At 42.9% G+C, this 22,379-nt stretch overlaps 2 protein-coding genes across 2 annotated transcripts; both read right to left on the bottom strand.

The window, feature by feature from the left end:
* Positions 1–2,344: 2,344 nt before the first annotated feature.
* LOC122666897 (pentatricopeptide repeat-containing protein At2g33680) lies at positions 2,345–4,669 on the bottom strand. Its single transcript, XM_043862999.1, has one exon. The coding sequence runs from the start codon at positions 4,615–4,617 to the stop codon at positions 2,494–2,496; it is 2,124 nt and encodes a 707-aa protein (XP_043718934.1). The 5' UTR covers positions 4,618–4,669; the 3' UTR covers positions 2,345–2,493.
* Positions 4,670–6,451: 1,782 nt separating this feature from the next.
* On the bottom strand, positions 6,452–13,639 carry LOC122669761 (phosphoribosylamine--glycine ligase-like). The gene is made up of 4 exons (XM_043866609.1): positions 13,321–13,639; positions 12,206–12,579; positions 8,115–8,645; positions 6,452–7,051 (listed from the first exon to the last, which is right to left on the bottom strand). Exons 1-4 carry the CDS (start codon positions 13,598–13,600, stop codon positions 6,635–6,637), a joined length of 1,602 nt encoding a protein of 533 aa, XP_043722544.1. The 5' UTR covers positions 13,601–13,639; the 3' UTR covers positions 6,452–6,634.
* Between the last annotated feature and the right edge of the window lie 8,740 nt (positions 13,640–22,379).

Here is a 22,379-nt window from a genome sequence, read left to right as displayed (position 1 = left end):
AATTAAGGGGGAAGGGAGATGCAAGGGGTAGGTTCTGTCATGATTCCATTATTTCCCTCTTTATGTTTTTTTATAGTGTTGGGAATATTGTTCATAATTCTCAAGGTGGCATCACCACTCTAATTGATTAAGAAACATCCAGCAATAATTGGATTTACCATCAAACTTTAATGATCATGGTTGTTCTTTCATTGGGAGATTACTTAGCCATAACCAGCTGGTATTGATATTTTTTATGTGCAGATAAGGCAAAATGAGACTAGTGTCCAGGACAAGGAAGAAGAAAACAGGGCCAGGTTGAGTCAAGCTCAGCCTATGGTCTCAAGCATAGCCCAGCCCGGTCCTGATTCATGAGGGCCAGAAATTCTCAGCCTCGATCCGTCTTTAGGGCCATGGTATCTCAATTCAGGTCCTATTCAGGCTGACAAGGCCAAATTTGCACCCCTACTTATAATTTTCTACAACGTCTGAAACACTTTTACATATTGTACCTCTAGTTTATATTGACATTTGAGTATTTGACCAATGAAATGGGTGAAGAGCTTTTCTAAAACATGGAACCACACAAATGGCAATCAAAGTTGCAAGTTAAAAAGTTGCAAAGTTCATCAACCTTTATGAACGTTATCCGTGATGTTCATAATAGAAATAGTCGATCATAAAAATACTATTACTAAAAAAGGGAATGTGTTTTTGTTTGGAAGTGTACCTTACGGGATCTTTATCCCCTCCAGTTCCCCAGTGCCCCTAACAAGAGGGTGTAATGACCACCCTACCCTTGCCCAAACACTCTGTTCGGGTGGGATCCACCCCCCTTATTAGAGTCACTGGGAACTGGGCAGGGCAAGAAACTGGAGGAGATAATTTTCCGTACATCAATAGGAAACACCCACTCACAACCCCCTTCCGTTTATTTAAAGGGTACACATAAGACATTACAGAGGTAGGACAACGTTATACACAAGGGAAAAAGGCATAGGGCGCACACTCCTAGACAAAGAATTATTCTTAAAAAATTATGAAGATTAGAATGTTGAAAATATTTTAATAGGGAAAAAGATCTCTACTTGGTGGTGTTTCCTACCCTCTCCAATGGGTGAGCATGCCTTGGTATCTACCCAAGGGGTAGAGGCATCATCTCACGATTCCCTATGAGAGGGTGTAGGAAATACCACCAAGTAGAGATCTCTTGCCCATTTTAATATTAATAATTTATTTATGGACCGAGTTTTCTTCCACTCAGTGAATGAGATTCCATTCACCGCAGATGTCGAATAGGCAGGAGAGGGCATCGCAAAGGTGCTTTGGAAAAATACTAAAATCCTATAGGGATTTGGGGCCCTAGAATGATGGGTGAACCGTCCTCTATGGGTGGAGGAAAACTTTGTCCTTTATTTAATGAGGAAAAACTCTTGTTAATTAATTTCCACAATTTCATCAACGTGGTGGAAGGATGGGGGTTGATGGGGTCATGAGGAAGATTCAACATAGGGCGCGCAACCAAGCTGGGTTTTTACCCTTAAGTACCCTTAACTTAGCCCAGGCCCATCCCAGCCCAGTTCAAAGTCGGGCTTACATATCTCAGCCCAAGGCCAATCCTACGAGCTTAGCCCAGCCCATGCACTCCATTGTAGTCCCTTTATAGTATTGGATTTTATTACCTTGTCTTCCCACCCGGTGAACTCAGGTTGGACTCAAATTTGACAGATGAGCAGAGGAGGACCTTGGAATCCACCTATATACATGAATCATGTTATTTTTAACTAATAAATACAAAGAATAAATTGAAACATGTCATACTAGCATAATTTCATCATAAACTTGAGATTTAGTGTAAAAATTACCATAAATATTGATTTAAATAATGAAAAAATACCTGAAAATTTGTGATTTGGGATAACCGTCGAAGGGATGCTCAAATCTGCAAATTCCATCCGTTCAACTGACGTTTCAGACCGTTGAATTTGAAGAGCAGCAAAAAACAGTTATGACCCTCTAATTTTGTAAAGATCAGACCAAAGGCACATGGTGTTTCAGGGAAAGAGAAGGGAGAAGGCATACTGTTCACTTTAATATCTCAAGGCTATTGCAGTCTCTCATCTTCGATGGGAAACACCAACAGAGAACGAACATAAACTCAAAACAGTTTTGACGAGCAGTAATTTGCTAGTGAGAGAGGCCAGAGATCCAAAGGAGATGTAGGAAGAGCAACAAAGGAGCAGTTTAGATCCTTCCAAACTGTTGTCCATTTCTGGTTCTCTCATTGATTAAAAGAAGCAAAAACTCTTTTAGAATTTACATATATCCTAAAATATAGAACCCAAAAACAATTACAGGTACTCAATATAGAATCTTCAGCTCAATTTTTTTTCAGCAATAAATTTTTGATACATAGTGAATCAGTTTCTTTATGCTTCAAAAAAGTGGAAGAAGTTGCCACATATTTGGCAAAAGAATCAGATAAACAAATTTCTACAAGTACAAAACTCTTCATTATTTCATGTTAGAAAAATCACGAAATAATGAATCAAAAGAAGGCTGATAACCTTCATCCTTCATTTGTTTCACTAATCTCTGTATCACTTTACGTATTTCAACAATTTGTGGGTGCAACTGATCTCCAACAACAAACACATGCACCCGACTCTTAACCTCAATCCAACTACACCCGGGTTCTTTGTTCACCCCTCGAAGTCTCATCGCCCTTCTAACGCGTTCCACATCTTCCCACCTGCCTAGGGCAGTATAGATACTTGACAGTAACACATAAGCAGATGATTCTTGTGATCCAAGCTCTATTAATCTCTCCCCTGCATATGCTCCTATATCAAAATTACGATAATTCCGACAAGCGCTCAACAAAATGCGCCACAAATACATTCCGTGATCAATAGGAACTGAGTCAATAAACTCTTTGGCTTCTTCAAGTTTCCCAGCACGACTGAGGATATCAACCATGCAAGCATAGTGCTCTACCATTGGGACTATGCCATATTCATCAAACATCAACTTGAAGTAGACCCAACCTCTCTCTACCAAACCCATATGGCTACAAGCAGAGAGAATGTTAACAAATGTGACATAGTCTGGCTTTGTACCATCCAATCGCATCTCCTCAAAAAGCTCAAGAGCTTCGTCACCACAACCATTTTGAGAGAGACCAGATATCATCGAATTCCATGAGACCACATCCCTCCCAGGCATTCGTCTAAAGACAATGTTAGCATCTTCAAGGTTCCCACACTTTGCATACATTGTTGACAAGGCACTTCCTATTGGAACTTCTAAACTAAAACCATACTTGACAGTGCAAGCATGGACTTGCTTGCCTTGATCCAAAGCTGCAAGACTAGAACAGGCTTTGAGGACACTAGCCATAGTCAACTCATTAGGCAAGATCCCCTCCATCTGCATTATACCATACAAATTCAAAGCCTCCTCATTCTCCCCGTTCTGTACATACCCTCCTATCATTGAAGTCCATAACACAAAATCAGGATCTTTTAACTGATCAAACCCCTTTCGAGCATCATTGACTTCACCACATTTTGCATACATGTCAACCAACGAGGTCCTTATGAAAATTTGGGATTCAAATCCCAATTTCAACAAATAGACATGAATTTGCTTTCCTTCCCTATCAGCGCCAGTCTCACTACAAGCATTGAGTACCCCAACAAAGGTGAACTCGCTAGGCCTGAACCCAGCATTCTGCATCTCTGAAAAAATCCTTAAAGCAGTGTTAGAATCCCCAGTCTGAGCATACCCAGTAATTATGGCAGACCAAGTGATAGAGTTCTTGTCACTCGCGGACTTGAATGTTTGAAGTGCATCATCTAAGCTCCCACATTTTGCATACATGGTGACAAGAGAATTCCCAACAGAAACAAATGATAACAACCCATTTTTAAGCGCAAGACCATGTATTTGCTTTCCACTCTCTACGAATTCAGGAAGAACCAATGCACTTAATAGACTGGTGAGTACAAATTCATTCTCACCCTCCTCTTCCTGACGCATTAATTTAAAAAGCGCAAAAGCTTCCACTGCAAGTCTTTCAATAGCATACCCAGAAATCATCGCAGCCCATGAAACAGGATTCCTTTGGGGCATTCTATCAAACACACGGCGAGCCTCCAAAAGAAGACCAGATTTGCAGTACATGTTTAAAAGAGAGCTGCCCACAAACACATCTGAACAATTGGCAGTCTTAATTGCAAGGGAGTGAGCCTGCTGTCCAACAGAAGCATCTGAGAGATTGGAGGCGGCTGTAAAAACCCCGGCAAAAGTGTGGGGGTTGGGGAAGGTGTTCTCTGCTCTCATCAGCTGAAACAGCTCCATGACAATAACAGAGCCTCCGAGGCTCTGTTGAGAGTAGCCGTTGATAATGCAGTTCCATGAGACGACGTCTTTGGCCTCTATCTCTTCGAACTCGAGCTTGGCTTCGACCAAGTTACCACACTTGGCATACAAGTTAACAAGGCTGTTAGCAAGGAATATATCTGAACCCAGACCAGTTTTCAAGATTTGGGCATGCAAAGCTCTTCCTTTTTTAAGGTTCTTTTGCTCAGTGAATTGCAACAGAGAAGTGAAGAAGAAGCGAGACAGTGTATTCATCACATTGAGAACCACAGACTCTGAACAGAAGAGTGCTCGCACTTAGAGTAGTGAGTTGGCATACGAATATGGGCAAAATGTGACACAGTTGATTTAAACACAGAAGCATGTAGGGTGGGTCTCCAAGATCGTGAATGGAAATACTTCAAGCATTATCCGATTCTATCCAAAAGAAACATGCCTTTCTGTAATTTTTTGAAAAACAAGAGACAATGAGACATACGCATACCTATTGAGTCATTGGAAAGGAAATAGAAGGCATTGGCCACAGGAAAGGGAAATGGCTTCAGTCGCCGCAGAGCAGCATGGTTTCAGGTTTCAGCAACGAAGGTATTGTCACAGGGCAGCATGGTTTCAGTTCTCAGCAACGAAGGTATCGCCGCAGCGAAGGGAAATGGCTTGAGTCGCCGGCGCCGCTGGGTATTTCCTCACTTCCTTCGTCCTCTCGTCCTCTCTCTCTTTCTCTATTTGATCTCTGGTTTAGTTGTTCTTTAGAAAACGGCGCGGCAGGTAAGGGAAATTTATAAAGGAAAATGAACGCTAACCCGTCGCGTGGTTCCTACGCCCAAACACAAGATCGCTTGGTTTTACCGTTTAGCCTCCAGTTAACTCAAAAATCCCATAAAACAATCAAAAGATAAGAATCTACATCTCTCTCCTTCTCATGGGGGTGGCAATTACATCTTTCTTCGAGCGTTCCCTTTTGTTTTTTGGTGCAACGTGTAAATTCCTAGATTAAAATCCTCTGCAATGTAGGCATCTGGCAGTGCACTACAATGAGGGCCCAAGAGCTTGACACATGGAAGAAGGTTCATTCAACGGTACAAGCTCAATGCAAGGCATTTTTTTTCCCCAAACTCCCCCCACAAAGTTCTTTTTGCAACAAAGTTCTTGATCCTCTAGATCTAGGGCACATGGACTACCATTGCAGCCCCAAGAGCATGGATTCCATGAAGCCTGGAGAATGTCATGCATTTACAGAGGCATATGCACCGTCCTTTTCTTCTTATAGCCAAAGGGTGGTAAACAGTCCAGTTTCGATTAAACATCCTGGCACGATTTAAACCATTTAACCTCTTATTTTTTGCAACTTTAGCCACAGCTTATTTGGGCGAATCCATGGAAGGTCATCATTGGCTCACTTTTGAAAAACCAGTTTAAATGGTTTCTGTTTGATTTTGACACATTTATGTACATCTAAGAATGTTAAAGGGTTTATTCAGTTAAACAGTCCATTTTAATTTAAACCATTTAATTAAAAGAACTTGTTTTTTAAAACATAACCGAAACATTTATTAAACAGTTTCACGATTTTAATTTAAATGGTTTGATTCAATTTCGATAAATGGTTTCAGTTTGATTTTGACACCCTTATTTACTTATAGGTACCATCGACCTTTTTATAGCCAAATAGAGGGAACCTCAGGTCAAACTAACTGTTAGATGGGAAGTGAACCTTTTTATTTTTTTTAACCCTTGGTCTATACTATTACATTGAAGCCATGCCACCATATAACACAACATGTAGAGACCTTTATCTTTCCCGATGATACTCCAAAGATGTCAAAGTTTGAAGGAGAAAGTTTTCTTTCACCACACAATCTTAGGATTCTAGGGTTTTAGTATGTTCCATTGTCTCACGATTCGCAAACAACAAAGAATCATTAGCTTTTTGACAGTCAAAAATCCAGTCCAACCTCCAGCAATTTTTTTGGTGAACTTAATCTCCAGTAATTGGAAATTAGAAACATGAAAATACACGAGTCAGAAGACGGTACTTTGTTAATCTAAATTTCGATAAATTTTATTTTAAATAACAGAGTACCCAACTGATCACTATATCAGAGTTTTTTGGGACCATCTGTATTCTTTTCAATGACCCAAAGTTGATTCATTTTTCCTGATTTCCTAATTACTGATCTTGTAACCAGATTTTCCTCCTCCAACCAAATGCCCAACTCAATGGGTTTACAACAATAGATTATATTAATCACATGATTATAGACCGGCATAGGGCTTACCCCTTCGCAGCTAATTGTCTGTGGGGAAGTGCTCTCCAGCCGATATCTCGCCTGTAGAACCCTTCTGGCCAATTGATTTCTTCAACAGCTTGGTAGGCTCTCTCCCTGGCTTCTTCAATATCTCTTCCCGTGGCTGTAACCCCAAGTACACGACCACCAGTGGCTATGATGTTTCCATCAGAGTCGAATGCGGTTCCAGCATGAAATATCTTAACTGATGGAGCAACAAGTTCCGCTTCTTCAAGGTTCCGAATCACAGTCCCCTTCTCATAGGCCCCGGGATAGCCCCGACTTGCCATCACCACCACCATAGCTGAACCTGGTGACCAACGTAGTGAGACCCTACTCAACTCACCTCTACAGGCTGCAAGCAGAACTTGTGCCAGATCAGACTCTAAACGGACCATCAAAACCTGTGTAGAGGAGTCCACAAATAGAGTTTCAGATAGAGAAGACCATTACAATATGTAGACAATACAATCTAAAATGCCGATTATTTAAGGTCTCCAATATAAGTTCTGTCCTAGGCTTTAATGATCTTCTGTTTTCAAACCATGGTTCTAAATCTTGGACGAAACTTGGCGTTTTGTCTGAGATATCTCGGTTTCGCAAGAAACCAAGATTAGATAAGCTGCGACTTTAAAAAATCCCGTTGGACAACCAGCAACTCTTCCCCTAATCTAACAATTTAAATAAATGAGGAGCCACACTTGTAAAATAATGACTAATGAAGCAAAACTACTAATTTGGATCAGATATAAACTGGGGAGACACCCAGCCGATCCTGTAAATTTATAAATTGCCACTAAATTGACTTAATCATAACCCATTACTCAGTTCTAGACTCTAGTACATAAATTAATACTTAATAGCAATCAGTAACCAAAAGGACAATTCAGTGCCTGTGCATCTACCCAAACATTAGGCAAGCTTCCATATATATGATGCGCAACAAGTGGTGTTTATACTTTGAAGGGTAGCCAAATGATCCTAAACAGAAACAATATCAGGCTAATTAACACAGATGCTCAGTCAAGTAATTCACAATGATCCAAAAGAATGAAAATATTGGATGGCCTGAAATCATTTTAATCAAATTAAGTATTGACCAAGGAACTCCAGCCTATTAATCATCTCAAGCAACTGACCTACAGTCGCCCTCCCGTCTCTTATCCACCCAACCAGCCTCAATACCCCAAGTGAATGTAATCAATTTCAAATGAACAAAAAGGGAGGGGGAAGGGAAGAAACTCCAGCCTAGGCCTATGGCATTTCTACAACCCCGCTTTCCCTTTCTGTGCATCCTGAAATTGTGCTAACAAATATGAACTCAAACTGTGGATTAAAAGAGGGGGGCGGGAATCCAGACCTCTCTTTCCCATTCTATGCATACTGAATTGTGCTAACAAATAACCAAACACTCAAACTGTGGATTAACCGAGAAATAAAATATTAACTAGGATACCGTTAGCTAACCTGGCATTCCGGGTCTCCAAAGCGCACGTTGTACTCAATGAGCTTAGGTAGTCCAGATTTCTTCTCAATCATGAGCCCAGCATATAAGACCCCAACAAACTTGCAGCCCTCTGCTAACATGCCTTTCACTGTTGGGGAAATTATAGATCTCATAACCAAAGATTGAAGCTCTTCTGTTAATATGGGTGCCGGAGAATAAGCTCCCATACCGCCTGTATTGGGGCCTGTATCACCATCCCCTACTCGCTTATGGTCCTGAGCTGATTCAAGAGGAATGGCATTCTCACCATCCACTAGGGCAAAAAATGATGCTTCCTCCCCTTCAAGAAACTCTTCAACAATGACCTGGGAACCAGCAGATCCAAAAACACCCTTCACCAGCATAGAATCAACAGCTTCGTACGCCTCCTCCAGAGTCATAGCAACAATAACTCCTTTTCCAGCAGCTAACCCATCTGCTTTTATGACAATAGGTACTCCTTGCTGTTGAATATACTTCTTTGCATCTGTTGCGTCTGTAAATGTTTGATACTGCAGGAATTAATTAACACATTTAATAAAATCCCAAAAAATTCAACAAGCAGAAAGAGCTAAGTACTATGATTCCTGTTAAAACAAGAAAAGCTAGCTATTTTGAGGGGGGGAAAAAAACCATTACTTGCAAGTCAAAAATGATATAGAAACTTGTAACAATTTTGAATTCAAAGGAACATAAAAGGCATTCCTTAAATTTCTTTCAGCATAGACTGATGTGACCACATCCTTCTAATTTGGGAAGATCAGTAGGCTTTACAGTAATGTTCCTCTTCTCTCAGCTCCCCTTGTCTGTTCTGTCCAAAATCCTACACCATTAAAGCACTAATTGGAGGCAGTGTTTTGCCACTTATTGTCATGTGATCATTTTATGCTAGGGGCAGAACAGCAAAGTAATTTTCTTATTCACTTCTCAGTCTACTTTCCTAATGGTTTTTTCCTCCAAGACCTAACCCTCCTAACCAACTCAACTAAAACTTAGCCTTACACCAACTAAATGGGGTCCACTACATGGATCCTCTTTCACCGATCACCCTATCCCTCCTAACCAATGTATTAGATACAGAAGACCATTGAATCTACTGAAACACTTCATCTAACCAATGCTTCCACTGGGATAGCTGGATTCAGCCTTCTTCGGACAATGTTGATGCAAGCTGGATTAACAAACCTTAATTAGCTCCCTTACGGGCCCCACCAGATTAAACCAAATCAAGTATCATCAATTAACATCTAAAGTTGACAGAACCAATGCCGGTTATACCCAGGTAGCTTGTCTCCTTCGGCGCAGTTGAATAACACCAGTACCCCGCACCCTGTAAGCGTAATGAAACTCTTAACGAAGTGCAGTTTACAGTTGTAACACAGGCATCCAAGCCACGCTAAATCGGGTTTACCATATCATTTTAACGAATACAGGGGATAAGACCCACTCCAGAATTAGGGCGGCCATTAGTCTGCCAAAGCCTCCATACCAGAAGTTAGCGTCTTAGCTAGGCGCCGGCAGGCCCAACTGATTATGAACAGTACCAGTTAACAAACCTAACCACATGAAATTTGGTCCAGAGGATTCAACAGGGATCCAATCACAATCAGACTTCCAGGAAAAGAAGCATACACCTAAACCTCTTTGAATAAAAAAACTCATTTCCAGAAGATAGAACAAATATATATATAATTCCCAAGATGATACAGTATGGCAGATTCCAGACTCAACAAGGCAGGAAACAATATAATTTTTTAAAATCCTCAAAAGTCAAAACTAATACAATCAACAAAAGACTAGCGCCCTAGGAATTGTAAAAGATGGAGGAACCAAACCCCAAAAGCTAAGGTCGAAAAAACCAGGAATTAAGGAACCCAGATAACATTAAGTTTAAAATTTCCCCAAATTCAAATTGAACTTTGATTTCTGAAATCAGCAATGTTGATGAACAATGAATCCCTTCTTTCTAAATTCAGATGCTTTCAATAACCAGAAATAATTCAACTGTTTGTAAGCTGTTCCAATATTAAATCAATTGACAAAAATTACCAACCTCCTAATGGAAACAGATCGTGAGATGCACACCAAATGATCAATGAGAAGCTTGCCCTAACTTCAGTGATTGATGAAAACAACCAAGCAGGAATCTCCCTTTGAGTGCTTGAATTTGATAAAGCTAAACAACATAAGAAAATGAAATAAAAGAAGAAAAAAAAGAGGGAAATATGTTCACCATCAACAGTTCAAGCTTTCCCATCAACCGTCAGAAGAAAAAAACTTTCTCTGGTCCATAAAAATAAATCCAATAAGACCTCAAGGCACTAACTGAATCAAGACCTTCCTTTAAAACGCTCAACTAGACCTTAACACACCAACAAAATTCAACTTCCTATTATAAAATCCATTAAGACCTTAAGGCACTAACTGAATCAAGACCTTCCTTTAAAATGATCAACTAGACCTTAACCCACCAATAAAATTGAAGTTTCTATTTTAACCTTAACAAATATGCCTATTAAACTTCAACTAAGACTTCCATTTATGATAAACATTAAACAAACCCCTTAGGGAAGACTCACGACGTTGACTCTTGTCCTGCTAAAGACACAAACTATCAAACATACAAGATATTTTGCCAAACACACAGTATGTTTGGCTAAGCTTATGGAGCTTCTGGTTCTGGTATTCTAAGGATCCAGCTTATGAGCTAAAAAGGGGAGTCCAATGAAATTATTATATTTCTAAACTTTGGGCCCATAAGCGCCATAGTCTTGAGATGCTTGGAGAGAGGAGGGTAGGCAGTATCTGGAACAGTGGTATAGTGTGTTACTGTGTTGGTGGCATGGTGGCCATACAGCAATACCTCACACCAATTAGCAGGCTGGGATCTCAATTGGTTGGAGGAGAATGAGAAGATCTCAAATTGGTAACCACAAGTAAACAAGAGAAGTAAATAATAGAATCCTTTTAATCAGGGACCTGTTGGAGCTACAATTGAAGTTGAATAATCTCTTGAAGAATTAAGTTGAACTCCCAATAGAAGAAACCGATCAGAACAAAAGAACTGGGATCGAGCAACAACGAGGGTTTTGAAAAAACCCTAGATTCTCCTAGATCGATGTTTGGATTGCTTCTGCTGTTTTGGTTGATGGAGATGTACCCTGGCAGCAATGATCTTGATGTAGTAATCTTCAAGAAATCGATGTGACTATCAGTTGAAAGAAATCCCAGAAGCTTGTAGCACTCTTGAAATCGATTTAACTGAAATTAGGGTTTGGAATCAAGAACACTGGAAGGGGATGGGGGAAGGGACTGGGCATCTCACCTTAGGTCCTCTCACCTATCCTATCTCAGGATTTCAACATTGCATAAGCAAACTTTCCTATTATTCAAATTCGTATACAATGCTGGCGTCCCTTACAAACTTATACAGAATACTCAAAAATAGACTTAGACACTAAAAAGGAAAGGCCTAATCCAATCCTTAACTAATAAAGTATCCTAAATTGACTAGGAAAGTGAAATAATAAAGAAAACAGACTTAAAATAGGACTCTAACAAAACTAATGAACTAAATCCCGTTTTCCTACTTTCTACCCATATTTTAGGCTCATTAAATTGGCCAATTCCATGGGATCAAAAGCCCAATACCTACACAACCCAACCTAAAGCTTATTTTCAATAAAATAACCCCTTTAGATGACTTATCTGCATAAGACAAGTCAAAGGGACAATAACAAACACTAAAATCAGCTAAACATGAAAGTTTCATTTTGTAAAACTTGCATTCCAAGCATGGTTTGAATGAATCATCTCACACGTATTCTATGATTCAAATACCATGTTACTTCTTAATTTACCTTAAAAAATATCAATTACAAAGTTTCATTAGCATAATGTAGATTGGTTTAGATCAATTAATTTTAGAGAAGGATTCCCCTAATTTAAATTGAATTAATAAGTTAAAGATGGAAAGCTGGAGATGGTTCAATTTTTACACAGATAGATGGAAAATCTGAAAAGCATGACCAATGTCAAATAAGTGAGACCAGGAAAGGGAGCCCATACAGACCTTAGCAGTAGGAATTCCATATTTGTCACATAACTTCTTCATGAAGTCCTTTGAACCCTCCAAAGCAGCAGCATCAGATGAAGGGCCAAAAGTAGGAATCCCAGCCTTTACAAGCTCATTTGCAAGACCTGCAACTAAAGGAGCCTCTGGGCCCACAACAACTAGTCCCACTCCCCATTTACGGCAGAAGGATATCACAGCTGAACAGTCCAGGATGTCAAGGTCTGATATACATGTGGCATCCCCTGAGTTAGAGATCCCAGCATTTCCTGGAGCACAAAAGACAGCATCACAGGAAGGAGAGCGTTTCAACGCATGACAAAGTGCATGTTCTCTTCCACCTCCTCCAATGACCAACACCACCACTCTCTCTTCTACAATAGTAAGGAAAAAAAGTGAAATCAAATTTAATACTTGCTCACTTTATCTGAACATAAGATGGATCCATGACCATGAACACATTAAAGAGTAATATATTGTTTCTCACAACATGTACTCAGTTTTTTGAGTCGCTCTCATGAAACTATAATGATCTGAAACCAGATGCTATACCTAAGGGGGAAAATTTAATTAGTTTATTCCAAAAATATTCAATGAAACATGCATTTGCAACCATACATAATTGCAGCATCTAATCAGATAACCCTTAAGCAAAGGAGACTCCTCTGAAGGGGCTACAAATGATAGGTCTCATATTATGCATTCATGGATGCTACATTAGCCAATTAACAATGCGGCCAGCAGACTCCCACCGGAAAATTTTCTAATATGATAAAATAAAAAAATTTGCATTGAATTGTAAAAAAAATCTACAATGCTTCATAAGCTTCATAAGGTCATGCGTAGCACCACTTTCTGGTGACAAACACTTCTTTTCATTTTTCATCACAGACCAATGGCACCTAAAATCTGAAACTCAAACAACTCCGACAGATAAATAGATAATGAGAAAAATTATAATTTTTCCAACTACCATCCCATACGGTCAAGTGATGATGTTAAACATTAATTTATTCAACCTTATGAACTCCCCACAAACTCATAAAACCCAAATGCATAGTCATGGATTTCCAATGAAGAAAAAATTTTCCATTGGGTTAGTAATTCTAGCCTACCAGAACCAATGCTTTCGCTGACGCCACCGCCACTAAAAGAACCAGAGTTCACTGAACTCTGCGCCAAAATCTTGAAAACGCCAGAGAAAGATTGCGAACCAGAGGCATGACTAGGAGCTCCAATGACAGGGTATCGAAGAGAGCCAAACCTCTGAGCTCCAGAGAAGGCCACCGATGAATAATTCCCAAAGAACTTACGATGATTAACGAGACATGGCTTTGTATATCGTTTCTCAACGAAGTTCAGAGAAATACCAGCGCTGTAAGCAACGGAAAGCATGACTATATTCAAATCAAACACCCCACAAATAGAAATTATATCCAGCAAGCTTCAAAACCAAATGCAAATGAGCTTAAACCCTAGAAAAGATCAAAAGATAACAGAAGACGAAAGGTTTGGCACATTTGCACTTAAAACGAGTGTGGGTTTTTTTTTAATTGAACTTAAAAGTTAAAACCAGTGTTTTAAGGAGAAAAGTAGGAAACTCAGAAAAGCTGTACCGGGTGCGCGCTTTTTTTACCATTTTACCCTTGTTAGGTACTTGACTCGGCTCACTCTAGCGGTAGTCGGTAGGTAGCCCAACCAAGGGGGGTAGGGTTACTCAGCTCTCATACTAAACGTTTAGTGTTTGATCAATACGTTCAAAGCTCTGAAATTGATGGAACGTGTTAAATCAAGCTTTTTAATCTATCCCATACTAGACTGGTTCAACTATCTCTCATACACTAGAGTGGACCCCATTAGGCACATAACAACCTTCCCCTCAATAGGAGGAGACTGCTTGCGCCGATGTCCAACATCTCTTATCTTAGTGGAAGTTGTGTCGTCGAGTTTTACTCAATTGTCTCTCAACCAGACGGTGTATAGTCGGGGAAAGGGTAGGGTTCAAAACCCTAATCTAGTAATCTCACAAGTAAAAAGAGAAAAAGAGATGTACAAGAGGAGAGAACAGACTGCAATAACATAAAGATTACCTAACAATTAAGCTTTATGCGTAAGCATGATTGTGAGGGATTCTCTCCGTTCCCTATCAGCTATTATATAGCACTCATCCGGCAAGAATCCTTGTACTATCAAGTGTGCCAAGTTTGTTCTAAAATAGTTTTAAATATAACTATTAATAAATAATAATATTTAATCTTTTTTACAAACTATTTACAAAGCATGTTATCAAGCTCGGAATTTATGCCCAATCTTTATTGCATTTATCTATTTTGATATTCTCCCAATATAAGAAATGGGTTCCTTATTGGGTGTCACTTAATTTCATTCATAGGTAAGCATTATGAATCAAACACACTGATATATAGCCCAAAAGGTATCAATCGTCGATACACTAAGACCGATAATGATCTACCACAGTGATAAGGACCTCTCATGTCTACGAATGGATGAATTATAAACTATTAATAAGTATATTGTCCTTGACACGACTGACAGTATTTCATTCAAGGTTTTCAATACAATCTAGTCTGATGTACATATATATGTATATTCACACTTGTGCCTGGAACTAAGAACTATTCAGAGGAACAAACATGTGGAATGCAGATGTAGATGATATTTGAGTGGTGATATTACTATTGTCAAAGTTGATTCAATAGATCATTTGTCTTGACCCTTTGATGAAGGGATTCACACTTATTATATTTAGTAAACATGTTGAGAACATGAGTGATAGAGTAGTAGGACATTGACTTTGATTTACAAGTGGAAGATTGTTAGATTTATTGCATTTGATGTGTGTCCATCAAATCCAGTATAATTTTATTACATTAATTCATTACATTTTCTTTGTATAATTGTTATAATTGTTATACTTTGTGCAACAACCCAATAATAATGCTACTTGTTCTCAACTATGGATAGACTTTGATACTCTCTTCTAGAGTTGTTGTATTGTATATTTTCCCAGTAGGGATTGGATGAAAATATAAATATAAACATTTTAATGTGTTGAACACATAGTTGGAAAACCAGGTTTTTTTATTCGACTTGCCTTTCAGAAAACCTAATGACTCAGTCCAATCAAACCTAGTCAGGGCAAGTCACATTTTTCTTATTTAAAAAAAAAAAAAACATGAAACATCATAAAAAAATGCAGGAAAAAAAAAAACATATAAATTAATTTGTTATTCTTCATTGAAAAATCTGGTAGAAATTTCTTAAATTTTCTATTATGTATATGTTACAAATGTGTTCATCAAGTTTTTTTGTTTAGATGTGTATAATGGTTCATCAACGGGAAAACAGAAATGGAATCCTCCCCCCCCATCCCTACCCCAAAAAAAATGGTGGGATTTCATTCATGAGGACCAATATTGTGATTGATTAAATGTATACATATTCTTTTTGTAGTACAGGTTCTATATAGGTCCATTTTGTACATTACTTAGTTTAGGATAATTTGATAATCAAATGCAAAGACTCACAGTTGTTTGCCATGGACAAGTTGCAAAGGGACTTACGGTTTTATTTTCCCTCAAGGAACTATCGAACATGTGGATTCAAGGGTTTTTACCATTTTACTAAAGTGAAATAGTTTAATGTTTTTTTTTTTTTTGAAAGAATGATTGACCTCGTCAAATTTGTTGAGACTTGATGACAGACTCGGTCTCATTTAACTTGGATGAGTTGTGACCAATTCTTGTTATTTTTAATCCGACACAATCTACATGACTATTGATCATGCTTTTGAAAATTTTGACTCAACTTAGATGACTTTACAACAAAAGTTTTCCCTATAATATAATATAGGCAAGAGAACACGGACTAGTAGCCCCTACATCAACACTATAGCCAATGAAAGCACCCACACAGGCATTGGTTTGAATGTGATTTTTGAATTCACTAGGGGTTGAATAGTCTTTTCGTTGACAAAGGCATGGGTTTGTGTTTAGATGCAAAAACCATGCTAACAACACTTGACGGATTAACATCGTTTTTTCTTATAATATAATATATCATCATTAAAAGTCTCAACTCTTAGCATTCTCATTCCCTCAATCCCTCCTGAATATAGAATGAAAATGCGCAGAGCTCAAAATGGAATCCGATTTGAAGAAAAAGAGAGACTTTTACCTATGTTTTGTCCAAAATTGAAATTATAAGAATTATTAATTAAAAAAAAAAGGGAAAGCATTCTCTATGGAGGAAGCATACGGACTGTTGCGTGTGAAAACCTCCGTTACTTGGTTCGCCCGTGGATGAACCTGCAAAAACCAAGCAATGAGCGCAAGAGGGCCGGTGTGGCTCCGGCCTAGGACTCTCCGATGCTCAAGTCAGGTCTTCAACGCGACAGCGTAACTGCGTAGTAAAAAGCCAGATGTCGAATAGAGCTCCATACCTGGGTATTTATAGAGTAAGGAGGAGATGAGACGGCTGGGAGAGTCCTAGTATGGTAGGAGTCCTTCTTTCGGAAGGTTCTCTCGCAGTAGAGCGGAGTGGAGAGTTATTTTTGGGTCGGACTCTTATTAAGGTAAGAGTCCATGTAGAGTGTGATTCGTGTTGCACTCGGGATCGTGGCTCGGTCCTTATCCCGTGATTCTCGGATGTGCCGACGTGGTCTTGAGATCCCCTGGGGTGCTATGAGAGCCTCAATGGAGGAGGGCTCGGCCTACGAGGTCGGCCCGTGGGGTCGGCAATGGAGGTCGGCCCGGGAGGAGGTTGGTCTCGCCATGAGGTCGGGCTAGGAGTCTATGGCTGACCCGTATAATCTCGGCCTCACCCACCGGCCGCCGCTCAAACCAGGCTTTGTCGTGACTTATCGGATATGGGGTCGGCCCAATTTCTCGCTCGGCCCAACTCGGTTCCTGACTGAGGTCGGGTCGGCCACGTGGTAGCCTCTCGATAGGTGGGGTGTTTTATGCCTCATCACAGTGCCCCCCACTCATCGTGTGTCGGCTCGGCGCTGATGAGTGAAATTTCCTGGCGCTTGTCTGGAAGATTCTCGCGTTGGGCCGAGATTATTTATTGCCGCGATTTGACGCCGATCCGACGGCTGGGTGTCCGTGCCACGCCAGCCAGAGTCATTATGGCGGGCTCGGGAATTCGAAACGCCCTTTGATCCGGGCCGCTGGATCATGCGAGCTCTGCCTCGGCTGGACGCGAAACCCAAGGATTATAAATAGGCGACTCCTAACTATTCATTCTTCATCGCTTCTAAGTTATTGACTTCTCGGCAAGTTTGGAACCGTCAACTCTGTAGATCTCGCTGCTTGCCTCGCTCGTGATCGACTCGGCCAAGCTTGCTTCGTGATCGACTCGGCAAGCTTCGCTCCCGCCAGCCTCTTCTTCAACCAGAAGTCTTCTCCGCCAAGATGTCGCTTGGTAGTAGTCCTATGGGCGAATCGCTCACCAGTGGCGCAGAGGGCGAGAGTCCGAGCCGAGAACTCCCCGTCCGCTCTCCCACCATAGACTGTGGCTCGACCTCGACGAGCCCGATGTAGTGGAGCTTCGTCAGCCGAGGTGGCCGAGCCCCTGCTACCCATGGAGTTTGACCACGCGGCCCAATCCATAGCCGCAGACCGGGCCGAGAACTCCGGGTCGTCCTCATCCGATGAGGAATCAAGCGAGGGAGATTCGTCCGAGATGGGGGTTGGCTCGGTAAGCTCGTCCACCGATGCCCCTGAGCCCGAGGAAGGCAGTGTCGGCACCGTTCCGAGCACAATCACGGAGGCCGACCTCGACTATCTGAGGATGACCTACGCCATCCCCGAGGACATTCAGCTCCGAGTTCCTAATCCCGGGGAGATGGCCTGCTTCATCAGGCCCGGTGAGGTGGCTCTGTACGAGACGCCCTTCAAGTATGCATTTTGGCTCCCCGTTCTCAGCCTGGTGGACCAGATCTTGGACCACTTCCACCTGTCTCCTGGTCAGCTGGTGCCGAACTCTTGGCTGGCTGTGTATGGCTTCTACGCCTGCTCGCGAGATGGGCCGAGGTGCGAGCGTGGCGCTTTTCTCTCGCTCTTCTTCTTGAAGAAGTCTCCCGAGAAGGGGTGGTATTATTTCGCGCCGATCGTGAAGAGTGCGGCTCTAGGCGGTCACAAGTTTCGGTCGGCACGCCGACCTTCAACAAGTATTGGAAGCCCTGCTTTTCTTCGCTTCCATTCCCAAGCACCCTCTCCGAACCGAGTGGAAGGAGATGAATCAACTATGTAAATAGAGTACTACCCCGACCGAGAACGAGATGACCTCGCTCGACCTGATCCCCAGCCCGCCCCTTCGATGTTCTCCACTTCAGACGAGGGGTTTCTTCAGAGTTGGCATATGACCCCGGTAGGAACCCTCGCGAGCTTATCTCGCTTGTCCGAGCCGACCCCTTACTTAACTTAGTTTTCTTTTCCTTTTCCGACTTGTTTCCTATGTTTTCGCTTCTCTTGCAAAGTGGTCGGCCACATTCCTCCAATGGACACATACCGAGGGCCGAGATTATCGCGGATAGGAAGAAGAAGAATGCCGAGAAGAGACCCTGGGCGAGTCCTCCAAGGCCTCCAAGGGAAAGGGGTGATGCCGGACCATCGAACGCGGTGGTCGGTCCGAGGCCGAGAAGAACACGGGTCAAGCCGGTCTCCGAGGAAGGGGAAAGGCCGAAAAGGCGAGAGGAGCCCGCCGAGAGACATCAAGCACCAAAACCTCTCGAAACTCCGACGAGTGGCGGCCTTCCGCCCGTGGCCTCTCCCACCAACATCTCCCGACACGCCCCGGGAGGGCTTCGCCAACAACGCCCCCGTGAGGCCGACTCGGCGCTTCTTCCTCGGGACTCGGCCTTGACGCCGCCGCTCACGCCAAGGAATGGCTGGATGCAGTGTGGCTCCCACCGACAAGGAGAAGCTCGAGGCGCCGTCCGACTCTCGAGCTCCTCTCCACCCTATTTCAAGACTTCAATATGGTAAGTTTCCTTGTCGGCTCTTGCCTATGATCCGATATGTGTAGTTTATCCTTATTTTTATTCTCATGCTTTTTGTAGGGGTTCGCCAAAGCAAAGGAGACCATGCTCCGCTCGAGCGGCTCCTCGACCGAGAACTATTCCTTGACGTCCAAAGGCAAGAAGGCTTATCAGACGCCTGTGATGCCGCTCTCAGGCGTCGAGACCCAAGAGAAGCTCACCGCCGCGAGGCCGAAGTGGAGAGCTCCAAGCCGAGGTGGCCAGGCAGAGAGAGAAGGTCCGGAGCTCGCAGCTCGCTCGCCGAGGTGAAGGAGAAGGCCAAGGAAGATCTGCCACGGCTCGAGCGCGGCGATCGCGACTATCTCCAATCGGAGGAGTACGCCGATATCCGCCATGAGATCGTGAAGCCTCCCTTCGCCGAAGGTTTTGAAGCAGCCGAGCCGAGCTTTGGCCGAGATCAAGGCAACGATCCTCGATCTCAATCTCTCCCGCTTTGACGATGATGCGACTACTTTTGGCAGGGGAGATGGGAGATGAGGAGGGAGCCGAGGTCACCCAAGCTCACCCCTTGAGGCACTGCTCCACCGACGCCTTCCCTCCGGGAGCCGGACCTCAAGACCCGCCGCCGAGCCCAATATCGTGGACGCCCAAGTCCCACGCCGAGGAGACGGAGATGTAATTTTTTTTATTTTATTAATTTTTTTTGTGGGTGTGGGGCGAGCTGCCCTTTTGTAACCGTGCGATCACTGACTTACAATGAATAAAACAACTTATTTTTGTCGAATTTGTCTAGTATTTGAACTCGGCGCCTCAAAGATTCTTTTCCTTCGTATTCTCGCTTTGTTTGTGGCCAGCTGCCGAAGTCGCTTTCACTAACCGAGCTTAGGAACTCGTCTCTTTTTATCCATGCCCAACGTTGTCGGCGGTTTCGGGCCATTCAACGCCCGAGGTCAATGTGATCTTCGCTTTGGTTGGTTAATTCGCTTTCCTTCAAACCGATTGGAGAGGCTATCATATAAGCGGACGCGTGGTCGAATATCCTTCTTGGCCGAGCCTAATGCCTTAGCTTGGTTTTTGTACTTTGTTAGGCTCGGCCAAATAGGGATGTCGGCCCCGAGAGGTCGGCCATGTCTATGTAGACAGTCTTACGACTTCGCCGCCGACCTATGAGGGTCGGTCTTTGATGTCGGCCTGGTCTATGAGGACCGGTCTTATGACTTGGCTGCCGACCTATGAGGGTCGGTCTTTGATGTCGGCCTGGTCTATGAGGACCGGTCTTATGACTTGGCCGCCGACCTATGAGGGTCGGTCGTGATGTCGGCTTGGTCTATGAGGACCGGTCTTATGACTTGGTGCCGACCTATGAGGGTCTTTGATGTCGGCCTGGTCTATGAGGACCGGCTTATGACTTGCGCCGACCTATGAGGGTCGGTTCGTGATGTCGGCCTAGTCTATGAGGACCGGTCTTATGACTTGGCCGCCGACCTGCGAGGGTCGGTCTATGATGTCGGCCTGGTCTATGAGGACCGGTCTTATGACTTGGGAGCTTGCCAATATGTTGAGTGTTGGAGAAAAGACTTTATTGAATCAAATGTCGGAATCAAGCCGAGTACAAGTATGCTCAATTATTGAAAAACTTTTTCAAATTTTTCGAGTTCCAAGGTCTCGCACCTTCTTGCCCCGAGTCCGAAGCGATATGTGCCAGGGCGAATTTGCTTGAGACTATGTACGGCCTTCCCAATTTGGTGCTAATTTTCCTTGTTGCCTCGGCCGGGATGCGCTGAGTTTTCTCGAGAACAAGGTCCCCTTGACGAAAATGCCGCTCTTTGACCCTTGAATCATAGTAGCTTGCCGTCTCAGTTGGTACGCCGCTTGAGTAGGGCATTTTCTCGACTTCATCGAGGAAGTCAAGATTGGCTCTCACCATCTTCATAGGTCTTCTCATCGGTTGAGCACTCGGCACGATGAAGCCCTAACTTCAACCGTGCGAGGGCTTCGGTCCCATAAGCGAGGCGAAATGGACTCTCCCGGCTGGAGTTCTTACATGTCCGATATGCCCATAGGACGCTTGGGAGTTCTTCCACCCATCTCCCCTTGGCCTCATCCAACCTTCTCTTAATGCCGGCAAGTAATGTTCGGTTGACACTTCTACTTGTCCATTTGCTTGTGGATGAGCTACCGAGATGGGTCGGAAGTCAATGTGGAAGTGCTCGCAGAATTCTCGGAAGGCCGGGTTGTTGAATTACGCGCCATTATCGCTGATGAGAACTTTCGGAGCCCGAACCGGTAGATGACCTTATCTCGGAAAAATTTTTCCATGTTCTTCTCACTAATGGTGGCAAGGGGCTCGGCCTCAACCCACTTGGTGAAGTAATCGATCGCCACTACTACGTATTTTCCGCTTCCCGATGTCGGGTGAAATCTCCGAGAATGTCCATTCCCACATAGCGAATGGGATTGGGCTCGAGATTGAGGTTAATTTTGTTGCTGGTCGGCTTGGGATTGGCGCGAACAGTTGGCACTTCTCACATGTCTTCACGTATTTCATGGCCTCTTCTTGCATTCTTGGCCAATAGAATCCTTGCCGAAGTATCTTGTATGCAAGAGTTCGGCCGCCCATGTGACTCCCGCATATTCCCTCATGCACCTCGGCTAATGCATACTCGGCCCTTCGGTCCCGACATCGGAGAAGAGGGGCCGAGATTGCCTTTTGTAGAGTACTCGTCGATCATCGAGTACTTGGAAGATCGGATCTTGACCTTCCTTGCTTCGTCTCGGTTTCCGGAGCAGTCATTCTCCAAGTAGTTGACAATGGGGTCCAACCAGGTCGGCCCATCCTCTTCAATGTGCTTTATGCTTTCTTCTTGTAAGGATGGCTTCTCCAATATTTCTATGTATACCGACCGGCTCAGATATTGGAGGTCGGCCTCGGCCAACCTAGATAAGGAGTCCGCCGCGGCATTCTCTTTTCTCGGATTCGAGTCATCTCAAAGTGTTCGAGCTTGGAGATCGATCTCGGCTCGACCTGCATGCTATCATCCTTTCGTCTTTGCCTCGTAGTCTCCGTTGACCTGGTTGACCATGAGTTGGGAGTCTCCTCGCACCTTCAACCGCTTTATGCCCATAGCTTTGCCGACCAAGTCCAAATAGAAGGGCTTTCATACTCACCTC

Source organism: Telopea speciosissima, chromosome 7 (genome assembly GCF_018873765.1).
Source record: "Telopea speciosissima isolate NSW1024214 ecotype Mountain lineage chromosome 7, Tspe_v1, whole genome shotgun sequence".
Lineage (NCBI taxonomy): Eukaryota > Viridiplantae > Streptophyta > Magnoliopsida > Proteales > Proteaceae > Telopea > Telopea speciosissima.
This window is presented reverse-complemented; position numbering and strand designations above follow the sequence as displayed.